This window comes from Oryx dammah, unplaced genomic scaffold (genome assembly GCF_014754425.2).
Source record: "Oryx dammah isolate SB20612 unplaced genomic scaffold, SCBI_Odam_1.1 HiC_scaffold_19, whole genome shotgun sequence".
In the NCBI taxonomy this organism is placed as follows: domain Eukaryota; kingdom Metazoa; phylum Chordata; class Mammalia; order Artiodactyla; family Bovidae; genus Oryx; species Oryx dammah.
This window is the reverse complement of record NW_024070203.1, coordinates 31,714,524-31,741,657: the sequence shown is the minus strand read 5'-3', so window position 1 is coordinate 31,741,657 and position 27,134 is coordinate 31,714,524. Positions and strand designations below refer to the sequence as shown.

The 27,134-nt window shown below is 42.6% G+C and overlaps 1 protein-coding gene across 1 annotated transcript; it reads right to left on the bottom strand.

The window, feature by feature from the left end:
- Positions 1 to 1,649: 1,649 nt before the first annotated feature.
- On the bottom strand, positions 1,650 to 25,887 carry UBE2V2 (ubiquitin conjugating enzyme E2 V2). Its single transcript, XM_040261179.1, has 4 exons — positions 25,572 to 25,887; positions 11,888 to 12,036; positions 7,468 to 7,593; positions 1,650 to 6,281 (listed from the first exon to the last, which is right to left on the bottom strand). Exons 1-4 carry the CDS (start codon positions 25,786 to 25,788, stop codon positions 6,135 to 6,137), a joined length of 639 nt encoding a protein of 212 aa, XP_040117113.1. The 5' UTR covers positions 25,789 to 25,887; the 3' UTR covers positions 1,650 to 6,134.
- Positions 25,888 to 27,134: the final 1,247 nt, after the last annotated feature.

Genomic DNA, 27,134 nt, shown 5'->3' with positions numbered 1-27,134 from the left:
AGGACACAGGGCTAACTGGCCCAAAGCCATGGGGTAAATGGCCCTAGGATTTGCACCAGCTCAGCTTAGAACCTCATGGTTGACAGCGCTAGGGCTAGGGCTAGCCCTAGGGCTGTCAGTGAGGAGCTCCAGGGGAGGCCCACAGGCCTCATCACTCACTCTATCACCAGGGCTGACTATAACTGGCAGAGGCCTGTAACATCCATAGTACTGGCTACCTTTATGTCTTCATCAGGACTTAACACAGGGAGGGCTGGAAAACACACCCCAGCCTGTCTGCTGAACAGAACTCAGTAAAATCTGCATCACATAAAAAGTAACCTAGTTTCTGGCAGATATGTCAATAATTTTTAATCTAAATAAATAATTCCAACATTTCTTTGTAGCCAAGTACGTTGCTTTCAAAAATGTACTTCTAATAATCTTCAATATCTCAAATAAGAAAACACTTTTTGATTTATAGTTTCAAAAAACATACTTTGGAGATTTTTTTAATTCAAAGAATATTAAATTATTAGAATACATTTGTAAATATTATTAAAATTTTATTACTATGATGGGCAACTTAGACATAACTCTCAGAAGTAAATAAAGCAAAAACATCATACACAAGGATTCAGCTCAGGGTAGGGTCTGCGTTTCTGGTGGGCCAGTGAGGTGTGTGCCCCCACGGTATAAGATGCATACATGCCCTCCCATGTTGTGTGTCAAACAGGACAAGAGTGACAAGGGAGAAGACCTGCAGATCAAGGCGGCAGCGAAGGTGCGAGAGGACCCAGGTAATGCGGGGATGGGGTAAACAAAGGGCACAGGCAAGGAGCCACACACAGCAGATGGTGTGAGCTACCGCTCACAGTGTTAGTCGCTCAGTCGTGTCCGACTCTGTGACCCCATGGACAGCCTGCCAGGCTCCTCCGTCCATGGGATCTCCCAGGCAAAAATACTGGAGTGGGTTGCCATTTCCTTCTCCAGGGGTCTTCCCAACCCAGGGATCAAACCCCGGTCTCCTGCGTTGCAGGTGGATTCTTTACCACTGGAGCCACCAGGGAAGTCCCATCACGAGTCTTCTTTAAGTCTGTGGTGAGAGCCGATGTGCGGAGAGCACATCCCGGATGATGGGGAGAGCAGCTGAGAGAACGGATCCACCTGACGTGACAGAGCACAGTAATGGGCTGACGAAGAGGGAGACAGAGACCACAGGTGAGGGGGACTCACCAGAGAGCCATGGATGACAGACTCACAGAGGGAGGGGCCACATTCTCCTGCAGTTCACCTGCTAAACCAATAAATGCAGTCAGCACCTCGCAGCACTAAGCATAAGGAATTGCAGCACTTAGCTGTAACACACAGGGATTAAACCATATCATCCAGATTTAAAACAATGTTACTAATAGATCAATTTATCGACCATCACCAATCACAGATTATGGCTGTGTCTACAGAGGGCCATGAACACAGCAGTGAGTGTCACGGTCATTCTTGAGAACCCAGGGTTTAAAACAACTATGGTCTCAGAGTGGAAGTCAAAAACTCAGGAGTTCTAGTTCTCTGATAAAGAACAGCACAGAGGGGGACTTAATGCAGAAGTGTGTGTATACCAAATGAAGGTCAGACAACACAAAAAAGTTTTTTGTACCAGTATGGCAAGAGAAAAAAGGTAAAGAAAAAAGAAAAAAAAGAAAACACTAAGGTCCAGCAGCACATAGTATAGACATGGCAACAACAGAAAGCCAAGGAGAGACAACAATATTTACATTTCAAGTACAGATTAATTCAATAAAACATTTTCAGTATTAAAGTCTTTTACATTTTAATTACTGTGTAACTTTTATAATTTTATTGGGCTTTATAATTTTATAGGATTAAGTATATACATTTGCATTAACACAGTTTTATGCATTAAACAATATTTTAACAAAAATAATTCAAGACAATATTGAGTCCAAAAGAATTATTTTTTTCCTTAAGGAAGTCCACATGTTACTCAAGGTAAAGAAACCCAGGCAATTAGATACTGCACTTTTCTTGTGAACTCAATTTTTTCACTTGGGTATTCAGATGATTTTTTTAAACTATAGCAATAAAAAGATAATCTATGTTAGTGGGTATAATCTGAACGTCTGTCAATCACTACTTATCTGGACAACCTGGCTTAAGAAGCAGTCAGACAATACATTTCTCTTTGTCAATTATCAACTGTGGAGAAAATCTACTCTTCTCACATTAAGGACAAACCACACAGGCTATAAGACTCCGCCCTGTATAATACAGCGTTCACAATGACCAGGTCTGTTGACTGCAAAACAGTTGAGTCTTCGGACCCAAAAACATGACCGTAAGTACTGTAACCAACTTTACATTTTAATGCAGGTGTCATGTCAAAACCTCACTTTACATTACATGGTTAATCTTCAGATTACTCGGTAAAGTTATCTATTGTTAAGTGCCTGTTTAAAAAAAAAACAAACTATTATATTAGATACAGGAAAACGATCCACTCAGTAAGCAGTGTTTCCCCATAACTTCTGAACAATATGTAACTACACCAGTGCAGTGAACAAACAACGCAAAGTTTCACTCTCAGTGTATTCAACAGTCAGCTTCTTTACTGCCCACAGGCTTCTGACTTGTGCTGGCTCCTCAATAATCAGCCCTGCTTTGAAGGTGGAATATTAACTTCACTTTATAATATTTTAGCTGCCAAAACCTCAGACGTCAGCTGCTGTTCTTACAGAACAAAGACAAGATGAAGGAATTCACAGGAAGTCTACATCTGGAGCAGAGGGGTCAGTGCCCCGTCCTGACACGCTACCTGGTCAGTCACCACTGGAGGGAGGACAATTCCTGGACTCTAAGAAGCGAAATCCATCTGGCTCTAATCGCCAACTTCATAAATGAACTTGAAGATAAAATCTTGTACGGATCTTCAGACTGCATGTGAAAATGAGATGGAGCAGACCTTTAGGGAATCTTTAGTGAGACTGTCCTATTAAAGACATAAACTCCATGGGTAATCTCTTCAGATCCAGTGATTTTTTTTTTTTTAATGACATACTCACTCCATGAGTTCCTCAAACTCCCTTACTTCACAGGATGATGGCTTTGACTTGTCATTTATTTTCTGTCATCAAATACCTTCAATACTTTTCTCTTCAGAAAATACGTGTGGTGTACCTTTTCTTTTCCGTACTCTACTATACTTATAAAATAACCAACATTTTCAGTATGACCCATAATAACATTTCCATCTACAGTTTAATAACTTCAGAGGCATATTAATTTAGCATAAAAGACATTCTATTTCCATACACTTCCTGCTTTTCAATAAAAACAGTACTGGGAAGGAATTAACTGCTAATGCTTCTATCAATCCTGTAACATACTGTATCCACTGCTTTTCATAATGTTTCTATTTTTATATACAAAATATATACACTTCCCAAAATCTCAGGAGCCGGACTCTTTTTGTGAATATAACCAAAAGACAACCAAGTTGTTACTGGAAAATCATATTGGTACTTCATAGTTTTCTGGTAGAAAAGTGAAATCAGTACCTTTTAGATCCTTCCCAGCAATTAATTATACTATAATGCTACACATATGCATCTAAAAAATATAAAAGGAAATCTGGGGGGAAAAAAAATCCGTTAAGTAACTCGCCAATCCTGTAACTCATGGCACCAGATGGTATCACACATACTTCTGATATGAGAGCATGGCCGTGTGCCCATCAGAAAGAACACAACTTTGACCAAAGCCAACAATTCACAAGGCTCCTTCCAGAGCCGCCTGCTCCGTCACGCCCACGTCACCACACACCACATCTAGAATGGAAAATACATTGATATTTTCCAACTGTGTCCTCTAAATTTTCAAAACAACTGAATTTCATGTGTATTTATCAACAACAATATATACTTAGTGGAAAGTATTTAAGTCAGTGAATTGGTATTAAGTAATCCAGACTATAAACTATATGCAAGTCAAACCAATTCTCCACACACTTACTCAAATTTGAAGTGATAAATTCCTTTAAAGAGATTATTTAAAATAATTTCTTCTATTTTATACCCAAAAGATCAAACACCACTGACTACCTGTAACAAAAGTTTATGTTCCAAAATCCTGAAAAGTCACACATAAACCTGCAACAAATGCCTTTAAAGTACTAGAAAAAAATATTTTTAAAATAAAGGATTCTGAAAATTAGTAACTAAAACCATTCAAGAATAACACTGACCTAACAGGACAAACACTTTACTTTTGCAATTTTTATTAATATATGATCATCCCCGAGGGTCTTACCTGCTAGCCTTTCAAAGGCAATGCACACCTTGGGGGGGAAGAGGAGGGGAGGCCTTCACAACACTGGATGTGGGGAAATGAAAGACAAGAGGTCAAGATGCCCAAGTGATCAGCCCACTGATGTGGAAACAACAAACAGCATTCAGGTGGTTACTGGCGCCCATGTAGGATAGGACACACTCTCCCTACGAAAGGGGCCACTACACACCAATCCAGACCATCAGGAACCACCACTCTCACATAGGATGTCAGTGGGATTCCACTTAATCTCAACCAGTTAAAATTTTTAAAGAATGTATGCCAAGGTAACAGTCCATTTCAAACCCATTTTAACAAAGTACACATGCACTAGTATGTATGTATACACTCTCTCTGTGTCACTTTAAACATCTTTGCTATTTCAAGTCAGGCTGAAATTAGTAAATTTAGATACAGTGCTGCTAACTTTAATGTATTCTGGCCAAGAAAAGGCAGCTCAAAGGTAACTCTGAATGCAGTTGATAAAAACATGTCAGTGGTTGAGAAATAAGTTCTTATTACACGACCACCTGTCGATTTTCTTCAGAAAGCAGAACTCTTAAGAAGGAAGGATTTTCAACAAAGTAGTACACCCAAGCTCTATGAGATGAGAAACAGTGACCCAAAGCCTCAAGTCACTGTGGTCAAAGCAGAGCACAAGTGAACTTTCAATTCAGAACTACACAGCTGCCAGAGTTAAGGTAAGTGGACAAAATTAATCCCAGTCAGTACTAACAGCACTGGGGGCAGATACTATGAAGAAAACTAAAATGTACATTTGGATAATCTGTAATCTAAATTTTATAAAAAACCGCTAGAACTCAGACATTTCTTTTAATAATATTTCTAGTGAAATCAAGTTGAAAACATAATACCTGGGATTATTCCTCCTAACAAGAAATTAAAGCCTATTAGGAAATCTGTACTCTGAAAACTCTGAAATACTCTGCAAATTCCAATTTGCAAGAAGTATACCATACGGGATAAATAATGAGAGGTGTGTATAGATGAACAGCTACAAGAATTCCAATTTTTGCAATCTCAGCAAGTTACTGTACACACACATCAATATAACAGAAATGGCACCGTTTCTGAAGACACATTCCACATTTTATTTACAATTTAAGACTAACTTTAATCTCCAAATCACATATCCATACACCTAATTCCTTTTTGATTTCATTTAAACGTAAATGCATGGTCTGTCCAACAAAGACTGTAAACAAATATTTACCACATCTGTTACATGGAACACACAGGAACAGCTTGTAACAGAAATTCATCCACCTCCCCCACAACATTTTTTATTATAAATACAGGTATCAAAACAATCCTGAACATATTTTTGATACTACTAGTAGTCAGCACCCATACCGCTTCAAAAATGAACACGTTTTGTGACAATATTCATTGTACCTGCTACTTTAGACAATTTCAACTGAAGCTCTTTCTCTAAGCAAGATGATGGAGCACGCCTTCTCAGCTTTCTCGTCAGAAACACACTTGCCTGCACAGCCAGCCAACACTTCTTGCTGTGCTCTCACCTGCAAACCTGAGCTCCAGTGAGGACTCCAGGTGCGTGCTTAAGTGGTGGTGCCTTAACAAGAAAAGACTGCTGAATTTTCTTCCTGTTACCTGAAAACATAATGGGTGTACATATATTAAATATATTCTTACAAATGTCCAGGTCATGTTTACCAGCTGGAATTATCTTACTTTAATGTGTGGGTATTTTGCATTGTGATATTTAATCAAGACATTAACATGAGTAGAAGGTTGCTGATTTAAGACAAGTTTGAGATCCACTAAAATTAATTGTTGTATGTTTGTCCTTCTGGAGGCTGTGGAAGCTTCATATTTTCTTTGGACATCATTAGACGTCTTAGCTCTTGAAGTACAACTTTAATGCTATATGAATTTTGCCATTTTGCTAACACTGGTATGCTTCGTGCATCCACCTGAAAGGAGGGGAAAAGTACAGTTAACTACGAAGTTTAAAGTACTTGGGCACCAATTTACTAGATGTACTTTAATAAGAAGGGCTTTAAAAATCCACAGTCAGGCACTATTTTCACAAAAGCAAACATTATAAAACCACAGATCCACACAATACTTAGGGTCACAATCCAAGGCCTGGGCAGTTACTCACACCAGGAATCAGCAGATAGTGGTAACCCTGACTTCTGCTTTCAGATCCCACTCCAGCTTGCTCTTTGCACTGTGCTGGGCTCGTCTTCCACTGGGGGACACGGACAGGCTGGGGCTACAGCCTCTTCAAAGCCTTAGCCACAGGTACGTGCAGTCATCTGACCTATCTGGCAGCTCCCTGGAAACTTGCCCACTGAGGACCACCTATTCCCCAACCATCCCCTCTCTACCCTGGTACCTGTTAAAAATAACCAGTGTCCAATGTGTAACACCAGAGACACAGACTACTATGTAGCAAATACACAGGCACCACGGATGTGTTGTACAGCACAGGGAAAGACAGCCATAATTTGGCAATAACTTTAAAAGGAGTATAATTTATAAACTACTGAATCACTATACTGTACATCTAAAACAAATATAATATTGTAAATTAACTATACTTCAATAAAAAATACAATTTTTTTTAAATTAAAGAAAAAACTGTTTTAATAGTTCTACTGCCTGAAGGAGCAGCAAGAGGGTAAGCAGGAAGGGGACCAAAGACGCCACAGGAAACACTGGGAGAGGAGATGTGCAGGGAGGCCACAAAGTCCCACACACACCTGAGGGTCCAGGAGACACACATGTGTGCAGTGCTGTGCACAGGCTTCAAAGCCTGAGAAAGCTATAAACTCTCACCTATGGCTGACCCTGAGCAACATGCAGACATTTTGATTATGCACTATAACCAAGTAGAATTTATCCAGGAAGTGCAAGGCTGGCTCAACATACAAAGATCAATGTGACACACCATATTAACAGAAAAACCCACGACTATCTCCACAGACACAAAACAGCTTCTGACAAAATCCAACACCTTTCATAATAAAAATATTCAACTAACTAGGATTATCAACCCAATAAACAGCTTCCACTTGCTTTTCTGTTGTTTTAATGTTCTCCTAACTATAAACTTATAGGTTGTATAAAAATAAAATGACAACTTTAACTTACCATTCCACTGGAATTATTTATTCCATTCATATTAATTTTGGTTACAAATCTAACTGATGGAGGAGCTTCTGGGTATTTAGGTCCACATTCTACTTTCAAGCTATATATTCTGTTTTCATAATTGGTCTGGAAGGCAGAAATAATAACAACAATATTCAAGCGCTAATAAACTGGAAAAGCACAAGATAAATGTACTTAATATTGCCATGTGTGTGATCAAGAATTTACTTTTCAACAAATTTATTTTATCTATATGGTTAGCAAAAATACAGTTAGTGTGCAATTAAAACAAGAAAATAAAACATAAATGAAAGTGAAAAATTTAATACCTGTTGATTCTTGTATAAATCTGGAAAAAAAGAAGCTGACCATCTATGGATCTCAGTCACCCCAACGGATCCACGGCTTTCTCTCTCAATAGTAAGAGATCTCCCCAGTGGAGGTGGATCTTGGGTGTTAATAACCATGGTTTAAAATATATACAATAATCTTGAACATATATTAATAAATGTTTCAGTATTTTTAAAAAGTAAACAGCTACATAAAACTCATCTAAGTTTAACAGCAAGCATATATTAACAGTATGCCCAGGACTCGGAGAGGCTTAAAAAGAACTAAAAAGGTCAAGGAGACTCCTGTCTGTTGCTCTCCACTCACATGCATACCATCCTCTCTAGCACTTGCAGTAAAAGTACAACAATTAGGTAACCAACAAGGGCCCCACTGTACAGCACAGGGAACGATACTCAGTATTTTGTGATAATCTTTAAGGGAAAACAATCTGAAATAAAAATAGACACATAGGTAGATAAAACTGAATCACTCTGCTCTACACCTGAAACTAAGACAACACTGTAAATCAACTGCAAGGAAAAGAAAACAAAAATAGCCCCTGAAAAATCTCATACTCTTAAAAATACTCAAAGTACACGGAAACAATCAGAATTCTCATACTTTGCCAGGAGTAGGGAATGGTATAACTATTGTGGAAAAAATACGGCATTTTTTCCCATGCATTTCACTACACACATTCAACTCCCCTTCCCTAACTCCCCCTGCCGCTGCTAAGTCGCTTCAGTCGTGTCCAACTCTGTGCAACCCCATAGACAGCAGCCCACCAGGCTCCCCCGTCCCTGGGATTCTCCAGGCAAGAACACTGGAGTGGGTTGCCATTTCCTTCTCCAGTGCATGAAAGTGAAAAGTCAAAGTGAAGCCACTCAGTCGTGTCCAACTCTTAGTGACCCCGTGGACTGCAGCCTACCAGGCTCCTCCATCCATGGGATTTTCCAGGCAAGAGTGCTGGAGTGGGGTGCCCTTGCCTTCTCCATGTAACTCCCCTACTATGCAGCAATTCCAACCCTAGGCATTTTTGATCCAAGAGAAATGGAAACAAACCTACGTTCACAAGATGACCTGTAATCACAGCAGCTTTATTTGCAGTAACCAGAGAGAACCATGATCAGGGGAAGTGACAAGCACACTGTGGCATATCTCCACCATAATAAAAAGAAACAAACCACTATGCAGCGCATGGATGAAACAACGCAGGTGAACCTGAGGGGCACCAGTCAAAAGGAGCAGGCCTCTTGGTACACACACTACACGATTCCACTTGCACCAAGTTCTATGATGGGCAAAATACTCTAGGGCGTAGAAGTAGTAATTGGGTCAGGTCTGGGGTCGAGGAGGGGCAAAGGACTCTCTAGGGTGACAGAAATGGTATCTCAACACAGGTGCAGGTAACAAGATACACCTTTTGAAAGTCATGGTAAGACCTATGCATTTAACTACATGCAAATTATAAAGATTTTTAAGTTAAAAACAAACAAACAAACTCTAAACTAGCCTACAATGCTTAAAATTAAACATCCTAACTTTTGATACCCTGGATTAATTTCATCATCACTGGATTTTAAATTAATAGCCAAGCCTTTCTGTTACCTAACAAAAGAGTAAAGAAGAGAGTAATAAGTAAAAGGAACTACTATTTACCAACTATATACTAGAGTCAGATACTCTCCTATTGCCTAATTATTAACTTAATTCTCAAAACTTCTAAAGTGATACGGTACTGCACTTACACAAGAGTAAACTTGGAAAAGTTACTAAATCTCTAATGCTAAAAATTTAACAAACGTGGAAAAACAAAACTGCTCATTATATAAATCCAAATAAATAACAGAATAATATAAAGCAACCAGGGATCTTAATAACATAAAAAAAACAAGAAACAACTAACCAAGCAACAGAATGTTAAGGCAGCAATTTTCACATTACCCTAAAGCTGGGACAAAACTGTTTTAAATCTGGTACCCTGCAAAGAAAAAACAACCAAGATGAGATGCCAGCTCCTGCAAGTTTAATTAAAAGGCAGTTGAACGAATGCTGAGACCACAACCCCTCACCCAACCCCCCAACTCAGCAAGGGGGCTGAAGCCTGGCTGGAGGACAGGGTCCACTCAGGCTGTGCCCTCCTGCACCACAAGAAGGGGAAGGGGCTCCAAGTCGACCACCACAGAAAGCGGCAGGAGGCACACCTGTCTCTGAAACCCTGCCAGCTGGCCCACCCCCATGTTACCCTACAACAGCCAAGCCCCCAGTGGGCACAGCCGGACACAGGGGCTTCCTGTGGCTCAGTGAGACCAGGGAATAGCCAGTGCGGGGCTCCTGCGGATGACCCGAACTGGGAGAGCGGTATCTGCAAACTAGATTATGGGGTCTTACTTCACACAAACTCCAATACTCTTCAAGTTCTCTCAGAGGAACAAATGGGAGAAAAACCAATCTAAGTAATTTCAGGACTTCCTGGTGGCTCAGTGGTAAAGAATCTGCCTGCCAATGCAGAAGACGTGGGTTTGAGCCCTGATCCGGGAAGATCCCACATGCCGCGGAGCAACTAAGTTCGCGCGCCACAACTATTGAGCCTACGTGCTGCAACCACTGAGTCCCAGACCCGTGCTCCACAACAAGAGAAGTCACTGCAATGAGAAGCCCGAGCACCAGAGCTAGAAAGGAGCCGCCACTCTCCACAATGAGAAAAGCCGATGCAGCTGTGAAGATCCAGCACAGCCAAAAATAAATAACTAAAAAAGAAAAATCTAAGTAATTCTGAAAGCATACTCCACTCAGTTCAGACTGTCTAATCTTCAAGTTATTCATTAAGTAAGAATGCTCAAAAGTTATAAGCCCTTACTTTTACCAAACAGACCACGGTGATACTCTTCACAGGTAGTAAAACATCAAGGTTTTCATTACAAATACTGAGTTATAAAACAACAAGATTTTTAACCATCAGCATTTTATTTCCTTCCTTACATGTCTAATGGAAAAATCAGAGCAGTGGAGGAAGAGGGAACTTGTTAGTTTAGGAGAGTGCACGAATTCTACAAAGGAATATGAGAAAATGGTAAACAAACAGTTGTCGGAAGTTATCAATGCTAATTACCTGACCATTTTTCTTTTATAAAAATCAAAAAAATCTAAATTCTACCCAACAGCAAAACAGTTGAAAAAGTCCCATTATAGGTAGCAACCAGTACACAAAACCAAAGACTAAAAAGAAACTTCAAATTTGCGTTCTTTCTAACAAAGTCAAAGGTCATACAAAAGTATTTAAAAGACTTGCTGCAGGGCATGCCGCAAATGGGGCCTTTGAGTGAAGAATGCAAGGTACAAAAAATTTCCCAATCTAAAAAAGATTTTGAGTAAAAGTAAAAAGTCATGAACTTGAGAAAGACCTAAAAATAAAACAATAGGTCTGTGGCCAACAACACTAGGAAACATGCAAGAATCTGCCTTTCTGACATATTTTACAGGTGAAGACATCGAAGCCAGAACGTTTCCAAGGCCAATCAACTGTCACTGGCCAACAGCAATGTGCACTCAACACAAACCAGTTTAGGAACCCTGTTGATACACATGGCCGGTTAGAAGTGTGTTACATACAGCACACTGTTCGCTCTTCCCAAATACCCCTCCACTCCGTGCCTCACCTTTTGTCCTCTCTATCTGGAATGCTCTCCATCCCCAACATCACCTTCTGAAATCCTACCAGCCAGTCCTTTAGGCACTCCAAAGGCAACTTCCACTGTCCAGCCTTCCTCAATTATTCCAGCTAGAAGAGACATATTCTACAGTCCCACAGTGAACTCACTCTGCCACATTCGGTCTGTCGTCTGCATTCATGCCTTCTCCTCTACTGAATTGCAAACACTTTGACAGCAATGATCACACCAGTCTTCGCCCCCACTCTTCCAGAAAATCCAGCATCAACAAATGTACAAAAAATAAGTAACAAGTGAGGAACTCTTTCAGTTAAAGTTATCTTAACTATTTACTTCAATATTAATAACAAAATAAAACGCATACTCGAAAGTCACAATAAATATTCACAGGAAATAAATGTAGCGTATGCACTGACCCGTGGTGGCCCAATGATCATGCCTGTCCACCTTGTGAGTGTCATGTCTTCGTCATCTTCCAGGCCCCAGCTGACCGTACCGTCGCCCACTCCTTTCTGTCCTTCTTCAAGTTCTTCCAACAAACGAAAATTACGAGGAACTTTAACACCTATACAAAAGGAAGCCAATGTAAGTAGCTCATAATTATAAGGGCTACACACAATCAAATTCAGCTTTTCCCAAATCAACCGTTAAAAATTATTTCCCAAAAAGGCAAAATTCTCTAAAAAGTCTTCTGCCCCAGGAAATGCTGAATCTAATAATAATAACTCTTCAAAATGAAAAAGCTACAGACAGCATTGTTCCAAACATAACAGCAGCACAGAACATGTATCCAAACACCTAACCAGTTTTAACAGTGACATAAATCAATCATAAGGGAATCATTACAAGTGATTATTTTCCCATAATTGAGATTTCTGCCAAGAACAATGCATCAGGTAAACAGGCATGACCAGAAAGTGTCATAAAAGTGTCGCTGCATTAGCACATACTCTCCAGTGATCTGTAAAAAAGAGAACTACATTCCATTTGTAAAAAGGCACTAAGAGGCACTACTTTCTAGAATGCTGACCCCACCCTGGGTCCTCAACCAGCGTGCTGGCTGCCTAATAACCAGTGTCCTGCCTCCCCTGTGAGCAGGTCCGACGCTGGAGAGCCAGCCTCCTGGTGGCTAATTTCCTATGACATGTCCGTCCCACCCTGGCCCAACCCAGCAACACTTTCACAACCCTTCTCACACTTCCACTTCTGAACCCGTTAGACCTCATCACTCTATTTCTCAAATCTTAATAAAAAATCTTCCCCTCTGCCCAGAACCCCAGCCTTTCACAGTCCCCAACCCCCTCATTCTCACTGAACCTGGTTTTGCCACCATCACCATCCTGACCTCCAACCCCTGGAACCAGCAGGGCTGGTGATACAGCATGTGACTTGATCACAGCCTCTCTCAGGATCACTGGCCTGGCCTCTCCGGAGGATAGACCCTGTGGTCTTGAGAGCTCTCAACAACACCCAGCCTGAAACAGTCCCCAGCCCCACTGTGCAAGTTCTGAGAAAAACCAAGACCCCTCCGCTGGCTCTGGAGCACTGCCTCCCTCCTTCCCTTCCCACTCTAAAAAGCAAGCACACACATAATTGCAAGGCAGGAAAAAACGGTGACATCTCTTTTAGGGAGACTGTCATTCTGCATAACTTATCTCTCCTGCTGAAACTAAAGCACCTCTTTCAGGGTTTCCCTGGTGGCTCAGTGGTAGAGAATCCACCTGTCAATGCAAGAGACACGGGTTCAATCCCAGCCCAGGAGGATCCCAAATGCTGCAGAGCAACTAAAAGATCTCTTTCAGTTACTAATTCATAGTAGTCCTTCCGGACAAATAATGAAAAGCCAATAAATACTGTAACTTAGAAATAGTAGCTACTTTATGTATTGTGCTTCAGAAAAAGCACTTTAAAATTCTGGGCCACAGAAACATGGATATGACAGAAACCACAAAACAAGAGTAAGCATTATTACAACTATGACAACTATTAATAACCATTTGCTTAGTGTACCCTCTGCACTAAATAAACTATCCCACTGGATCCTAAAGGCACCCATTTTACAGTTGTGGAAACTGCAGTTTGAAGGAGTTAAGTGACCTACTCAAGGTCACACAGTTTTAAGTGGCAGCTGTTGTTGTTGTACTAAGTCATGTCAGTCCCAGTATTAAAGCCCACTTTCCAGACCGAAGTCGCTCTCAAGCATTAGGTTCTCCAGGCAGCACCGTGGGCACAGACCAGGCCTCTGACTGCCGCAGCCGCTCCCAGGGCTGCTGCCTCTCGGGCAGGGCCCCTGCAGTTTCCTCATCTATAACAGGGGAATCACCACAGTCTCTCCTTCACAGAGCCACTGTAAGGTGATCGATCTCAAACAGGATAAACGATGCCTCTCACCATTTTAGTGTTCATATTAAGAAAAATTACACAAAGCTTCCATTCACCTTGACCTACGTTTTGTGAGAATTCAAGCTCTCTGCAGTCCTGAAGAATGACCCAGAAGGGGTCCCTGAGCTGAGAGTTTCTATGCACTCACACTGTGCTCGCAACCTGGAACAACAGCCACTCTGTCAGAATCTCCACAATCTGTCGCTCCTGAGCTGCTCTTTAAAGGAATATGAAAGGAGCCTGATCACCTTCACCATCTATGAAATTATTCCCCAAGAAAAATTCTAAATTTATGTGTAATTTCCTTTCATTCTTTTCAAAAACAATTCAGTCAGAAGAGCTTTATAAGCATCCAAAACTACAAAGTAAAAAATGTAAAGATGTTTCTTTTTATATAAGTGCCATGAAAGCAATACACTGAGTGACTGCTAAACTTCTCACCATTTCTCAAAGCAGCATTTTGGGAAAATAGTTCTAAGATTACCGGCAATGTTAACATTTAAAGGGTTACAGCAGCTAAGGTTGTCCTGCTTTTTTTTAAGAGTATAAGACTCAAACAAATATCAGTAAGCTCTATTTTCAAACTGAGGCCTGGAGTACTCTGGCTTCATTTCACCCACCACTAATGTCTGTAAAGAGAACACACTGCAAGGTGGGGCTGTGGGGCTGTGGATGCTGCAGCAGGTGCATAAGCTGCCCTCTGATTGCTGGCCGTCTCTGAGCCCTTTCCTGTTACTTCCACTTGCCTTTATCTTGTGTGTGTATATGTGTGCCTGGTGATGTTACTATTCTTATTTAATAGTTTTAAATATTTTAAGCCCTTAGTCTGAGATCTTCATTGAAAGAAAAAACAAAACGGCCCATATACATGATATGAGTTCCAAAGGTCAATCTCTTAGCCAGAACTCTCACTGCCTGGGAAAACAAGAATTAAACCCCTAAAGACCATCCGCCAGACTGACAAATGTTAACTCTGGCAACGCCTGGTTTGACAAAGATATGGAGATGAAGGCTCTTCCACTGCTGAAGCTGGAATAAACTGGCACAACTACTTCAGGAGGAAACTGGTAACATTTACAGAAATGCTGGCACTGGGCTAGAGAAAGGCAGGAACACTCACGTACTGTGATTTCTAACCGTGAAAATTTAGAAACAACCCAGACATAACATAGCATAACCCATGACACAATGCTACTGCAATTAAAATGAAAGAATCAGAGCTACAAGTATCAATTAATGCTACAATTTAAAAACACATTGTTTAATGAGTGCACAGTTTCAGGTTTACGGCTGCACAACAAAGTGAATATGTAATATTGCTGAACTGTACAGAGGAAGTTAAGACACTATACTGTATATTACATACACTTTACCATAATCACAAAGAGAAATTAAAAAGCTATATATCAACAGATTTTTATACTGAGTACATACACATCTAGCAAGAGTATAAAAATACTTGTGGAACAGACTCCAAAATCAGAATACTGATCACCTCTGGGCAAAGAAGTGGCCTAGTACTTGGAAGGGTGCAGGTAACGTCTTGTTTCTCCAAAAAAACACAACAACCTGAAGCAAGAAAAATTTATTACCATTTGGGAGAGCTGGGTGGGGGTGGAGGTGGGGGTAACATGTATATTCATGCATTTTCTTGTGTTTTAAATCTTCTGTCTCAACAGAAAAGGAGAAACAGTATCCAAAAAAGGAGAGAGGGAACTGCAGGCAATGTTTGGGGACAGCAGTTGAGGATAAATGAGCAAAGAGCCAGAAACTGTCAGGAGGGACAGGTGTGCTTGCAAATTAAGACTTAACCTGTGGTGACAAGGACCCAGGGAGGGACTGAAGCCCAGACTTGAAGGATGGGGAGGCGGGGTACAGTATCAGCTGTGATGAAAGAGGAATCAGGGAAAAAACACCACACGCCTCCACTAAGGAAAATGTGGTACATTTTATTGTAATTCTGTGATTTTGTCATCTGACAACCAAAACTAAACGTCAAGTACGAGCTAGGAACTGTGCTAGGCCAACGGGATCTGACACTGACAGCCCTGCCCTCATGGAGTGCACAGCACACCAGGGCAGCAGGACAAGGAAAACAAGGGGAGGAGCAGCGAGACGACCGAGGCGACGGGCACGCTCCATAAGGCACTGGATCTGCTCTGCCACAAAAGCAGACAGCTGCGTACTTTGACATCAACTATGGAGCTAAAACTCGCAGGTGATGACGTCCAACCTTTGCCCACTCCACCCCAGCTCAATGATCGATGTGTGCAAGCCTCCTTCTGGAGGGAGTCCACTGGACTGGGCAGAAAGGAGAACTCCTGTCCCTGGTCTCTGCCCCCCACCTCTATCCTCGGGTTCAGAATCCCTGCAGAACCACAGTATTCCCAAAGCTCCTCCCAGGTTTAGGACCCTTGAATTCCATTTGAAGGAGTTTCAGAACAAGAGACATGACTAGAAGAAGTTAAAAAAACACAAATGCAAAGGGGGAAAAGTAATAAATATAAGGTGTAAAAATTTTAAAGAGTGAAAGTTGCTCAGTTGTGTCTGACTCTTTGCGACCCCATGGACTATACAGTTCATGTATTTCTCTAGGCAAGAATACTGGAGTGGGTAGCCTTTCCATTCTACAGGGGATCTTCCCAACCCAGGGATCAAACAAACCCAGGCCTCTTGCATTGCAGACGGATTTTTTTACCAGCTGAGCCATAAGGGAAGCCCAAGATTACTGGAGTGGGTAGCCTATCCCTTCTCCAGTGGATCGTCCCGACCCAGTAAGTGAACTGGGGTCTCCTGCATTGCAGGCGGATTCCTTACCAACTGAGCTATAAGGGAAAAATTTTAAGTTGATTTTTAAACAACTAAAACCCTATGTCAATAACCAGTTCCACTTAAGCAGTAAATGAATAATACATTTCACAGGTGTGAAACACAAATGATAATTAAACAACAGAAATATGCAGATAAAAAAATTATATTATTATTAAACTCCGATCAAAAAATAAAATTAACACCATGGTCAACACAATGCTGGCAAAACAGTGGAAAAACTCTATTTATCCACCTCAACACATCACTGAAAACTGAGTACACCTTGCTGAAGAGGTAAACTGACAAACCATCACAAGAATTTTTAAATATTCATGTGCATTGACTTAAAATCCCACTGAGTGAAATTCGCCCCCGAGAGCAAAGCACGAGGAGGCAGGCAGCCTCCAGCACAGAGTCAGCTGCCAGCTGCTTCTTGGGCTGCAGGCTGGGCCCCTCCCAGCCCCCTGACTCTGAGCTGGCCTTGCCACTTGTTCTGGCAGAATGCGACACTGGTGTGGTTCTGGGGCCAGCCTTGTTAGAGCCCTGATACCTTCTGTTTGCTCTCTCGGAAGCCAACTACCATTTAAGTTCTGACTCCCAGACACTACTGGGATGCAAGTAAGTCCAAACAAGACGCCTAGACTGACCACATGGACGAGAAACAAGGCCCTGGGCAAAAGGCCAAGCCCGTCGTCAGGCGAAGGGAGACAACCAGGCCCAGTCAGTCAACCCCCAAATCGTAAGAATAAATCCCTGTCTGAAGCCATATATCCATTTAAGGTATTAAAATTTGTCTTAGAATTGATGAACTTATGGCACCCCACTCCAGTACTCTTGGCTGGAAAAGTCCCATGGATGGAGGAGCCTGGTGGGCTACAGTCCATGGGGTCGATAGGAGTCGGACACAACTGAGTGACTTCACTTTCACTTTTCGCTTTCATGCATTGGAGAAGGAAATGGCAAACCCCTCCAGTACTCTTGCCTGGAAAGTCCCAGGGATGGCAGAGCCTGGTGGGCTGCCGTCTATGGGGTCGCACAGAGTCGGACACGACTGAGGCGACTTAGCAGCAGCAGCAGATCAGGAAATAAGTACCAGAACCTATTTCAGCAGTAGAAGATGCTTATATAGGTAAGTCTTTATTCATGATAGTATGTAAGTGCTAGTGATTTCAAAGCAACTTAGAGTGGCTTTTCTCCTTGTCTCCTTGTTTTAAATTTAAAATTTCCAAAGAGGAGCTGGTTGGACCCTTGGATCAAGTCAACTCTGATCTCTGCAAACTTTTATGGCTGGTCTAAAGATAGCTGGCTTTGGGGTCAAGTACCAAGTTCTTCCCTGGTGGCTCAGACAGAAGCGTCTGCCTGCAATTCGGGAAACCTGTGTTCAATCCCTGAGTTGGGAAAATCCCCTGGAGAAGGAAATGGCAACCCACTCCAGTGTTCTTGCCTGGAGAATCCCAGGGACGGGGGAGCCTGGTGGGCAGCCATCTATGAGGTCGCACAGAGTCAGACACGACTGAAGCGACTTAGCAGCAGCAGTAAATAAAAATAAATCTGAAAAAATTTCAACTCAACGGTGTACCTGTGAAGCATCTGAATTTACCTTCAATCACCAGGAAGACAAACCTCTGCATCACAGGGTTTGTGAAGTACCTGGAACCAAGGTGTGGAGGCAGCGCAACATACAGCAGAGGGTGAATGACGCTACTGGTACAGGTTACAGCCAAAACCACTCTGCCCCCAGCCACTCCCCAAATTCTGGAACTCTTCTTACATCCCATGTGCGATATACTAACTCAGGGAAGGAAGAAAACAAGCAGCTTCGTGTGTTTATTTAATGAATGCACCTGAATACAAAATATCCTTTAGTACTGTTCATTTCAGAAAAGTAAGCTCAAAACAAAATTTATGAGTAGAACATTATAATACACTAAAGAGGAAAGCTAGATTTTACTTGAGCCATTTGTCTTCTCATCATTAAATCACTTACATAGAAACTGGACCGTAAGTAATGCTGAGAGTACCAGAGGCGCTCAATAAACCCAGGGTGCGTTTCTGGCAGATGCTTACTGTCCACCTCTCCGTCTACACTTAAGGGCCTGTCCTGTAAGTGCTGCTGGTGGAGGACACAGACTCCTTTGCCTAGCATCTTGGCAGAGATGGCAACCCAGGACAACCACGGAAGCAGACGCATTCAAATGCAGTAAGCTGTCCCAAAAGATTTGCTTGAACACACTACTGGTATCTCCGTGCGACAGACAAGCCAGTGAGAACAGAGTGACTCAACGTTCTCCAGGAGAGCTGCCAGCACTGTTTACTTCAGAGCTAAAGAGGAATGCCTCCCTCAGAAGAAACCGGGGTGGAGGGCAGTCAGGCGCCTCTGGTCCCTCGCTATCAGGGACTTCTAAGGGGATCGAGGGCTGGCACACTCTCCCCTGACAGAGACCACTTCCAGGAGCACAACTGCTCACCTGGGACTCCAGGGAGCTGCAGCCTAGAAACAAAGGAGCGGTCCTGCCAAGTCGTTGCCGGTAGGTAAACACTTCAGAAAATTAAAAACTTCTCAATAACTTACGTATATCCTCTCAGGAAACAACCACTTGTATCAATACTGGTTAGTCAACCATAACTGATAATTGAAGGAGCAGGTGACACTACCATGAGAAACAAACAGTAAACCAAGCTCTGCGCTGTTGGTCCTTTTCAACAGCATTCCAGTCACTAGGTGGAAAAAATCTTTGCATGATTATATACTTACAAAGAATAAACTGCTTGGAGCATGCCTGTTACCTGGCTATATTTCTCTTTAATGTAACCTTAAACCTCACACCTGGCAAAGCAGGGTTTAGACTCCTGCCCTCTGTCAGATGATAATCATGTACAGTAATCACAACCAGACCATCACTGAGAACTCACATATATCAACATGATGTTTTTAAAACAGAGTCAAACAATGAAGCACATATCAAAAGCCAGGCTTCCCATCTTAATAAAGTAGAAAAAAATAAATTGGACTTTATCAAAATTTACAACTCTGGGGTTTCAAAGGACACCATCAAGAAGGTAAATACAAACACATAGCTATGGAACTTGTATCCAGAGTATAGAAAGAACTCTTACTACTCAACAATAAAAAGACAGTTAACACAATTTTTTAAACATGGATAAGCCAGAAATAAGCCCACACTTGCATGAGCAATTAATCTACAACAGAGACAAGAATATACAAAGGAGCAAAGACAGTGACTTCAATAAATGGTGCTGGAGAACTGGACAGCAATACCGCCATGAATCATACTAGACTACTCCCTCATACCATCTACAGAAACACACTCAAAACTGATCAAAGACTTAAACCTAAGACCTGATGCCTTAAAACTCCTAGAAGACACAGGGAGCATGCTCTCTGACATCAGTTTTAGCAATAATTTTCTGGATCTGTCTACTCAGGAAAGGGGGAAGAAAAGCAAAAATAAACAAAATGAGACTACATCAACTAAAAGCTTCTGCACAGCAAACGAAATTATCAACAAAAGAAAAAGGAAGTTTATGGAATGGAAGAAGACATTTGCAAACACTGAATCTGACAAGCAGTTAATACCCAAAATATACAAAGAACTCATACAATTCAACATTAAAAACAAACAAACAAGAAAATTGGATTTTAAAAAGTGGGCAGAGGATTTGAATAGGACATTTTTCCAAAGACACACAGATGGCCAACAAGCACATGAAAAGATGATGCTCAACGTCACTAGTCATCTGGGAAATGCAAATGAAAACCACAATTAGATACCACCTCACACCCGTCAGAATGCCTGTCATCACAAAGACAACAAATAACAAGTCAGCAAGAATGTGGAGAAAAGGGAACCCTTGTGTACTGCTCATGGGAATGTAAATTGGTGCAGCCACCATGTAAAACAGTACAGAGCTTCCTCAAAAAATTAAAAATAGAACTACCATACAATTTAACAATTCTACACCTGGGTATTTAATGGAAGAGAACAAAAACACTATTTTAAAAAGATACATACATCCTTATGTTTATTGCAGCATCATGTACAATAGCCAAGATGTGGAAGCAACCTAAGTTCCCATCAATACCTGAATGACTGAATAAAATGTGGCAGGCATGCACACACACCACAACACTGCTGCTGCTGCTAAGTCGCTTCAGTCGTGTCCGACTCTTCGCAACCCCACGGACCGCAGCCTACCAGGCTCCTCCATCCACGGGATTTTCCAGGCAAGAGTACTGGAGTGGGCTGCCATTGCCTTCTCCAACACCACAACACTACTCAGCCATAAAAAAGAATGAAATCTTGCCATTGCAACATGGATGGACCTACATCGTATCATGCTACGTGAAATAAGCTTCTCCAAGCGGGGCTTCAACAGTATAATTAGAACCGGACATGGAACAACACACTGGTTCCAAATAGGGAAAGGAGTATGTTAAGGCTGTATGTTGTCACCCTACTTATTTAACTTAAATGCAGAGTACATAATGCAAAATCCTGCGCTGGATGAAGCACAAGCTGGATTCAAGATTGCTGGGAGAAATATCAATAACCTCAGATATGCAGATAATACCAACTTTATGGCAAAAAGCGAAGAAGAACTAAAGAGCCTCTTGATGAAAGTGAAAGAGAAGAGTGAAAAGCTGGCTTAAAGTTCAACATTCAGAAAATGAAGATCATGGCGTCTGGTCCCATCACTTCACGGCAAATAGATGGGGAAACAGTGGAAAACAGTGACAGACTATTTTCTTGGGCTCCAAAATCACTGTATATGGTGACTGCAGCCATGAAATTAAAAGACGCTTGCTCCTTGGAAGAAAAGCTATGACCAACCTAGACAGCATATTAAAAAGCAGAGACATTACGTTGCCAACAAAGGTCCATCTGGTCAAAGCTATGGTCTTTCCAGTGGTCATGTATGGATGTGAGAGGTGGACTATAAAGAAAGCTGAGTGCCGAAGAATTGATGCTTTTGAACTGTGGTGTTGGAGAAGACTCTTGAGAGTCCCTTGGACTGCAAGGAGATCAAATCAGTCAATCCTATAGGAAATCAGTCCTGAATATTCATTGGAAGGACTGATGCTGAAGCTGAAGCTCCAATCTTTGGCCACCTGATGTGAAGAACTAACTCACTGGAAAACACCCTGATCCTGGGAAAGATTGAAGGCAGGAGGAGAAGGGGACAACAGAAGATAAGATGGTTGGGTGGCATCACCAACTTGATGGACAGGAGTTTGAGCAAGCTCCAGGAGCTGGTGATGGACAGGGAAGCCTGGTGTGCTGGGGTCGCAAAGAGTCAGACATGACTGAGCAACTGAACTGACTGAAGTGAAGTAAGCCACACAGAAAAAGACAGATGCTGTATGATTTCATTTATATGCAGCAACCAAAAATTTACAGAATACAGTGTGATACAGAAGCGGCACCAAAAAAGCTGAAATCAAGAAACTAGTTTGGAATCAACATCAAGCTAAATAATCTTGGGAAACTCACTTTATATCTATATATTCACTGTTCATCTATAAAATGAACTTGGCTAGAGCCTAGATGATTCATAATGTACTTTCCATGAGAACTATTATTCCAGTGTATGTAAGCACCTATACAGAGCCCTAAGAATTTCTCCCCTTCTGTGGTCTGAAATTTTGCTGAGTTACAACTTAAACTGAAAATAACATCCACTTTAACACAAGTCAGCAGAGCCCTTGTAAACAAGAACACACTCCCGAATCCAGTCTTGCAGTGCCATCTCACAGTATCTCAAACATCTTATAAATATACTGGCTCTTTTCAAACAATCAATTACTTTTAAAACAAACTTTTAAATGCTGGGTTTCATTCCATTTATTCTGTTATATCAATTTTGAAGCTTTGTGTCAAAAAGCTCCCCAAATACTTGCTAAATGGATGTCTCCACATATGGGCAATCTCTGCTTTTCATGGTTTCCATATGCGTGACTTTCAGTTACCACGACTTAAATGCCAATCCCCCAACAAGAGGGTTTGGACTCCAGTCTCCAGGGCACACACACTAGGAATAAGCACACAGAGCACACATGGCTGCTACTCTTCTGTCCCCAAGACCAACAAGAGAACTCGGACTCCAGTCTCCAGGGCACACACACTGTGAGTAAACGCACAGAGTATACACAGCTGCTACTCTCTGTCCACAAGTCACTATGTGAGTAACTGCCGAGCAATCTCGACCAGCGGCCACACGCCACATCTCTCAGTCTGCAGGTGGTGGTTCACCACACGGCTTACTCAATTCACAGACAACAAAGCCTGTAGTAGAGCTGCCTCCTTGCGATTAAATTTTTGAATCACACATACTAAATATACTAACAAATTTCTATTCTGTAGAGTCATGCCCTATGAAATTATCTTGATTCCCAGAGGTGACTGTCTCTTGGGAAAGGGAAACCTAGCCAGTGGAGTCTCCACCACGGCCCTACTTCCGTCCATGAGAAGCACTGGACAGTCTGAGACAGAAACCTGCAGAGAGAAGAGAAGTATGAAAGCCACTCTCAAGTCTCAAAGGAAGTAAGATTCTTCATTTCAGGACTATTCCAAATTCACAATTCCAGACTGAGTAAGACACCTGAATTCTGATCTGGACTCTATTGCTAACCAACTATGTAAAAGCTTATACTTCCTTAGGCCTCAGTATTCTCAACTGCAAAACAAGAGAATCAAGTGGAATGGCAAAGTATTTTCCAGTTTAGAGGTCTCAGTCTAATTAGTACCAAGTCACTTCAGTCATGTCTGACTCTGTGTGATCCTATGAATTGTAGCCTGCCAGGCTCCTCTGTCCATGGGATTCTCCAGGCAAGAACACTAGAATGGGTTGCCATGCCCTCCTCTAGGGATTCTTCCAGACCCAGGGATCGAACCTGAGTCTCTTATGTCTCCTGCGTTGACAGGCAGAGTCTCTACCACTAGCGCCCCCCTAGAAGTCCCAAGTCTAATTAAGATTCCTCCCAATTTTTCTTCTTAGTAACACCAAGTGTAAAAGCATATGACTTAAATAATACATGTTCAAATAAAATGCTTTAAATAGATATTTAAAAAAAATCTGTCGGGTGTTTTCTTCTTTCTGGCCAAACAGTTATTTTTACATTAATTTGGCGTAAATAAAAAACATGTACAGCACATCCGTCTAGCTCATCTATTTTAAATTTCAAGCTTTATCATATTTATTTCACAAACAGGTACTGTTTCCCTCCCTTGCTACCAAGAAGCAAGCAATACCAAAGTATAACTAAGCAAAAACGTAATTTAAAAATAGTTATTTACAAAACATAGCCTAAAACTGCTTCTGCACTCCTCTCTTCCCATGCTGGATAATACTGTCAAGCTTACAAAACACAGAAGAGGAATAAATATGATATTGACCAAGGCAATTTTCAGCAACAATGTCAAAACAAGTTTCAGGGTCTAAGAAAACATCCATTAGCAGTCTAACAGTTATTCTTCCAAATTATGCTTAGATTTCAAAACTCATAAACATAAAATCAGTGTAAATGTAAGAACTGGAATGCTGAAATATAAACTATAAAACTCAAGCTTCAGATGTACAACAAAATATGCTAATAATCTCTCGGCAACTTCTTTATAACTCATATCAACTTCCAAAAATGACTTAAATGTTGTTACCAAGAAGTATCTGCCATTAATATAACCTAATCAGTTTTTTTTCAAAATATTTCCACACTCTTTCATATGTAAAATGGTACAGGGGAAAAAACTGTTTAAAAAATGAAATCTACAAAATGAAAACTATCAAGTTAAAATATACCATTTTATTACTAATTTTTCAAGAACCTAAAGATAGAATGCACAAGTCTCAAAAAAGACATGGCCCCATTCATGAGCACACACGATTTCAAATAGCAAGGACAACAGCAGAGTCTCAACACTAAAATGTCACTTTTTAAATCACCTATGCTTTACCTCTTTGGTCTGACCCTAAGCGTGAAATAGTTCCGCAATGCTAAAATCGTTAAACAGCTTATCCTGACACCTGCACGGAACAGAGACACAAAAGACGCAATTTTTCATTAAAAGGTAGCTAGAAAGGTACTACCTTGAAAGTACCAATCGCAACATACAATTAAGTATTCCACTTAACGAAAATTCGTGCAATGATGGCAAGAAATACAAAACCACACTGTTCTCTAGTCAGGTTTCAATAACGATCAGAAAAACGAAAGACCACACATACTAAGGTTTTAGGTTAATACAGCTTTCAACATTTTTAACATTTTTAACTAGTCAAATTTCTAAAACCTCAGTGTTAACATCTAATTTCAAAATCTGTGCTTACAGGAAACCAAAATTGTATTCAATAGGAGAGAGGAGTTGAAAATCTAATCTAAGAAGTCGTTTTTTCTTCAACAAGCATTCACCTCGCTCGTTGCTTTTACTTGGCACCGCAGTTACCCACTCAAGGGAGACAGACAACACGCATTCAGTCAGGTAAGAATGGGCCCTCCGCCCACGTTAGGGCGAGCCGGAGGATCCGACTCGCTCCATCCGTGACCCCCACACGAGCCATCGCGCGCCGAGGTGGACAGCGGGCCGCCCCAGACTCCTCTCCTCGCTCCCGCATCACCCGCGGGACCCCGCCAGCCGGATCCTGCACCGCCTGCCGGACCCCCAGCGAGCCCGGCCCAGCCCAGCCCCCCGGCTCGCAGCCGACGCGGGGCACGACCGCCGCCCCGACGGTCGCCAGGACCCTCCCTGCTCCGCCTGCGCTACGCAGTAAGTCTGGCGGTCGAGTGGCCGTACTGTGGCTTCTCTCACACAGCCAGGCCGGTCGCCAGATGCAAGATGAGACGCCGCGCGGGTCGGGGTGGAAAAGCAGGCAGCCGAGCAAGGAACCGACCTGTGGAGACCGCCATCTTCTCCTGCAGCCCGACGCACCGCTCAGACGCACGCGACGTCCGCGCCACTTCCGGGAGCGCCACCACCCGCCCCGCGACTTCCGGCTCCAGGCTTCTTCTCCTCGGTTTCCGGTGCGTCTCCGAGGACCCGCCCTGCGGCTTCCGACTTCCTGAGACGGAGCCGCTAACTCTGAGGGAAAGGTTGAAGGCTAAGATCATGGAACAGACTTGAGTCAGTCAACATGAAAGAGCAAGAGCGTGAGGCGAGAATGCTTTGTGAGGGGCTGATGCTCCGGGAGCTCCCCCCGGCGCCAACATCACAGGCGTGCGTCGAAGGAGGTGCGCGAGCGCCGTGCGCGAGCGCCGCCCAGAGGGCTGTCCTCTGTCTGGGAGAGGGTGGCGTCTGTGTTGAGGTACACCAAGTGTTTGTGGAAATGAGGCCCTGACTGGGGCGTTGACGGTTCTGCAGGAGTGACAATGTTTAAAGAGACCTTAGAATTAAGCCGCCGTATTCATATTTTCTTTTGAGATAGGCATGCTGGAGAAACATGATTAAAGTCTCTCTGTGACCCTAGAAAGTTCTTTCCGTTCCTGAGTGATTAGGGAGCATGACTCCGTCCGGAGGGCTGAGGTGCCCACGGGGCTTGGGCGGCCGCTGGCACGGGGCGGTTCCCGGCGGTGACAGCCAGGACGACCCCCCTGGGAAGCGCCGATCTCTCTCCGAGGCCCGATCTCGCCGGAGTGGGACTTGCTCTGCGCAGGGCGGTGGTCCCTGCGGGGTGGACCTCTTCTTTCCATCCTGAGCACTCATTTACCCATGCCTTAGCACGAAGGAAATGGCAACCCACTCCAGTACTCTTGCCTGGAGAAACCCATGGAGGGAAGAGCCTAGTAGGCTACAGTCCATGGGGTCGCAAAGAGTCGGACACGACTGAGTGACTTCACGATAGCACGACCGAGGCCTGGGGAAAAGACAGGCCCTAGTCTTAGTTCTGAACGTAAAGTGTCAGCTGCTGCTGCTTCCGAATTGGTCCCAGCTACCCCGCTAATGTGAAGTGACACTGCTGGGCGCTCCGTCACTTTACTTTTCACTCTGGTGGAAAACCCTATCGTGGCTCCCCTCTTGGCTTTCCTGTCTTGTTCTTTATAATCCTCTCACTTTGTGTGCGCGCTGGGTTTACTGACCGGCTTCCACTGAATAAAATAACAGAAGCGTGGGGAGGTGGGTGGCGGAGGTTATCACTTTCGAAATTGTGTTTTAGAAGACTAGATCACCGGGAATTCCCCGTAGTCCAGTGGTTAGTACTCAGCTCTTTCACTGCCAGGGGCCCTGGGTTGGAACCTTGGTGGGGAACTAAAAGAACTAAGATCCCACAGCCCTGGTCTGGGCCAAAAAAATTAGATTGCATGCATTGCTGTCCCTTGCTCTAGGCCTCCCTTTGAGGGAAGCCAGCTCTCAGTTATGACAGCTGCCTTATAGAGAAGCCCGCATGGCAAGGAATTGAGATCAGTCTCTGGTCAATAAGCTTGACGAGGTGAGGAGCTCAGTTCAACAGCCTGAGGAG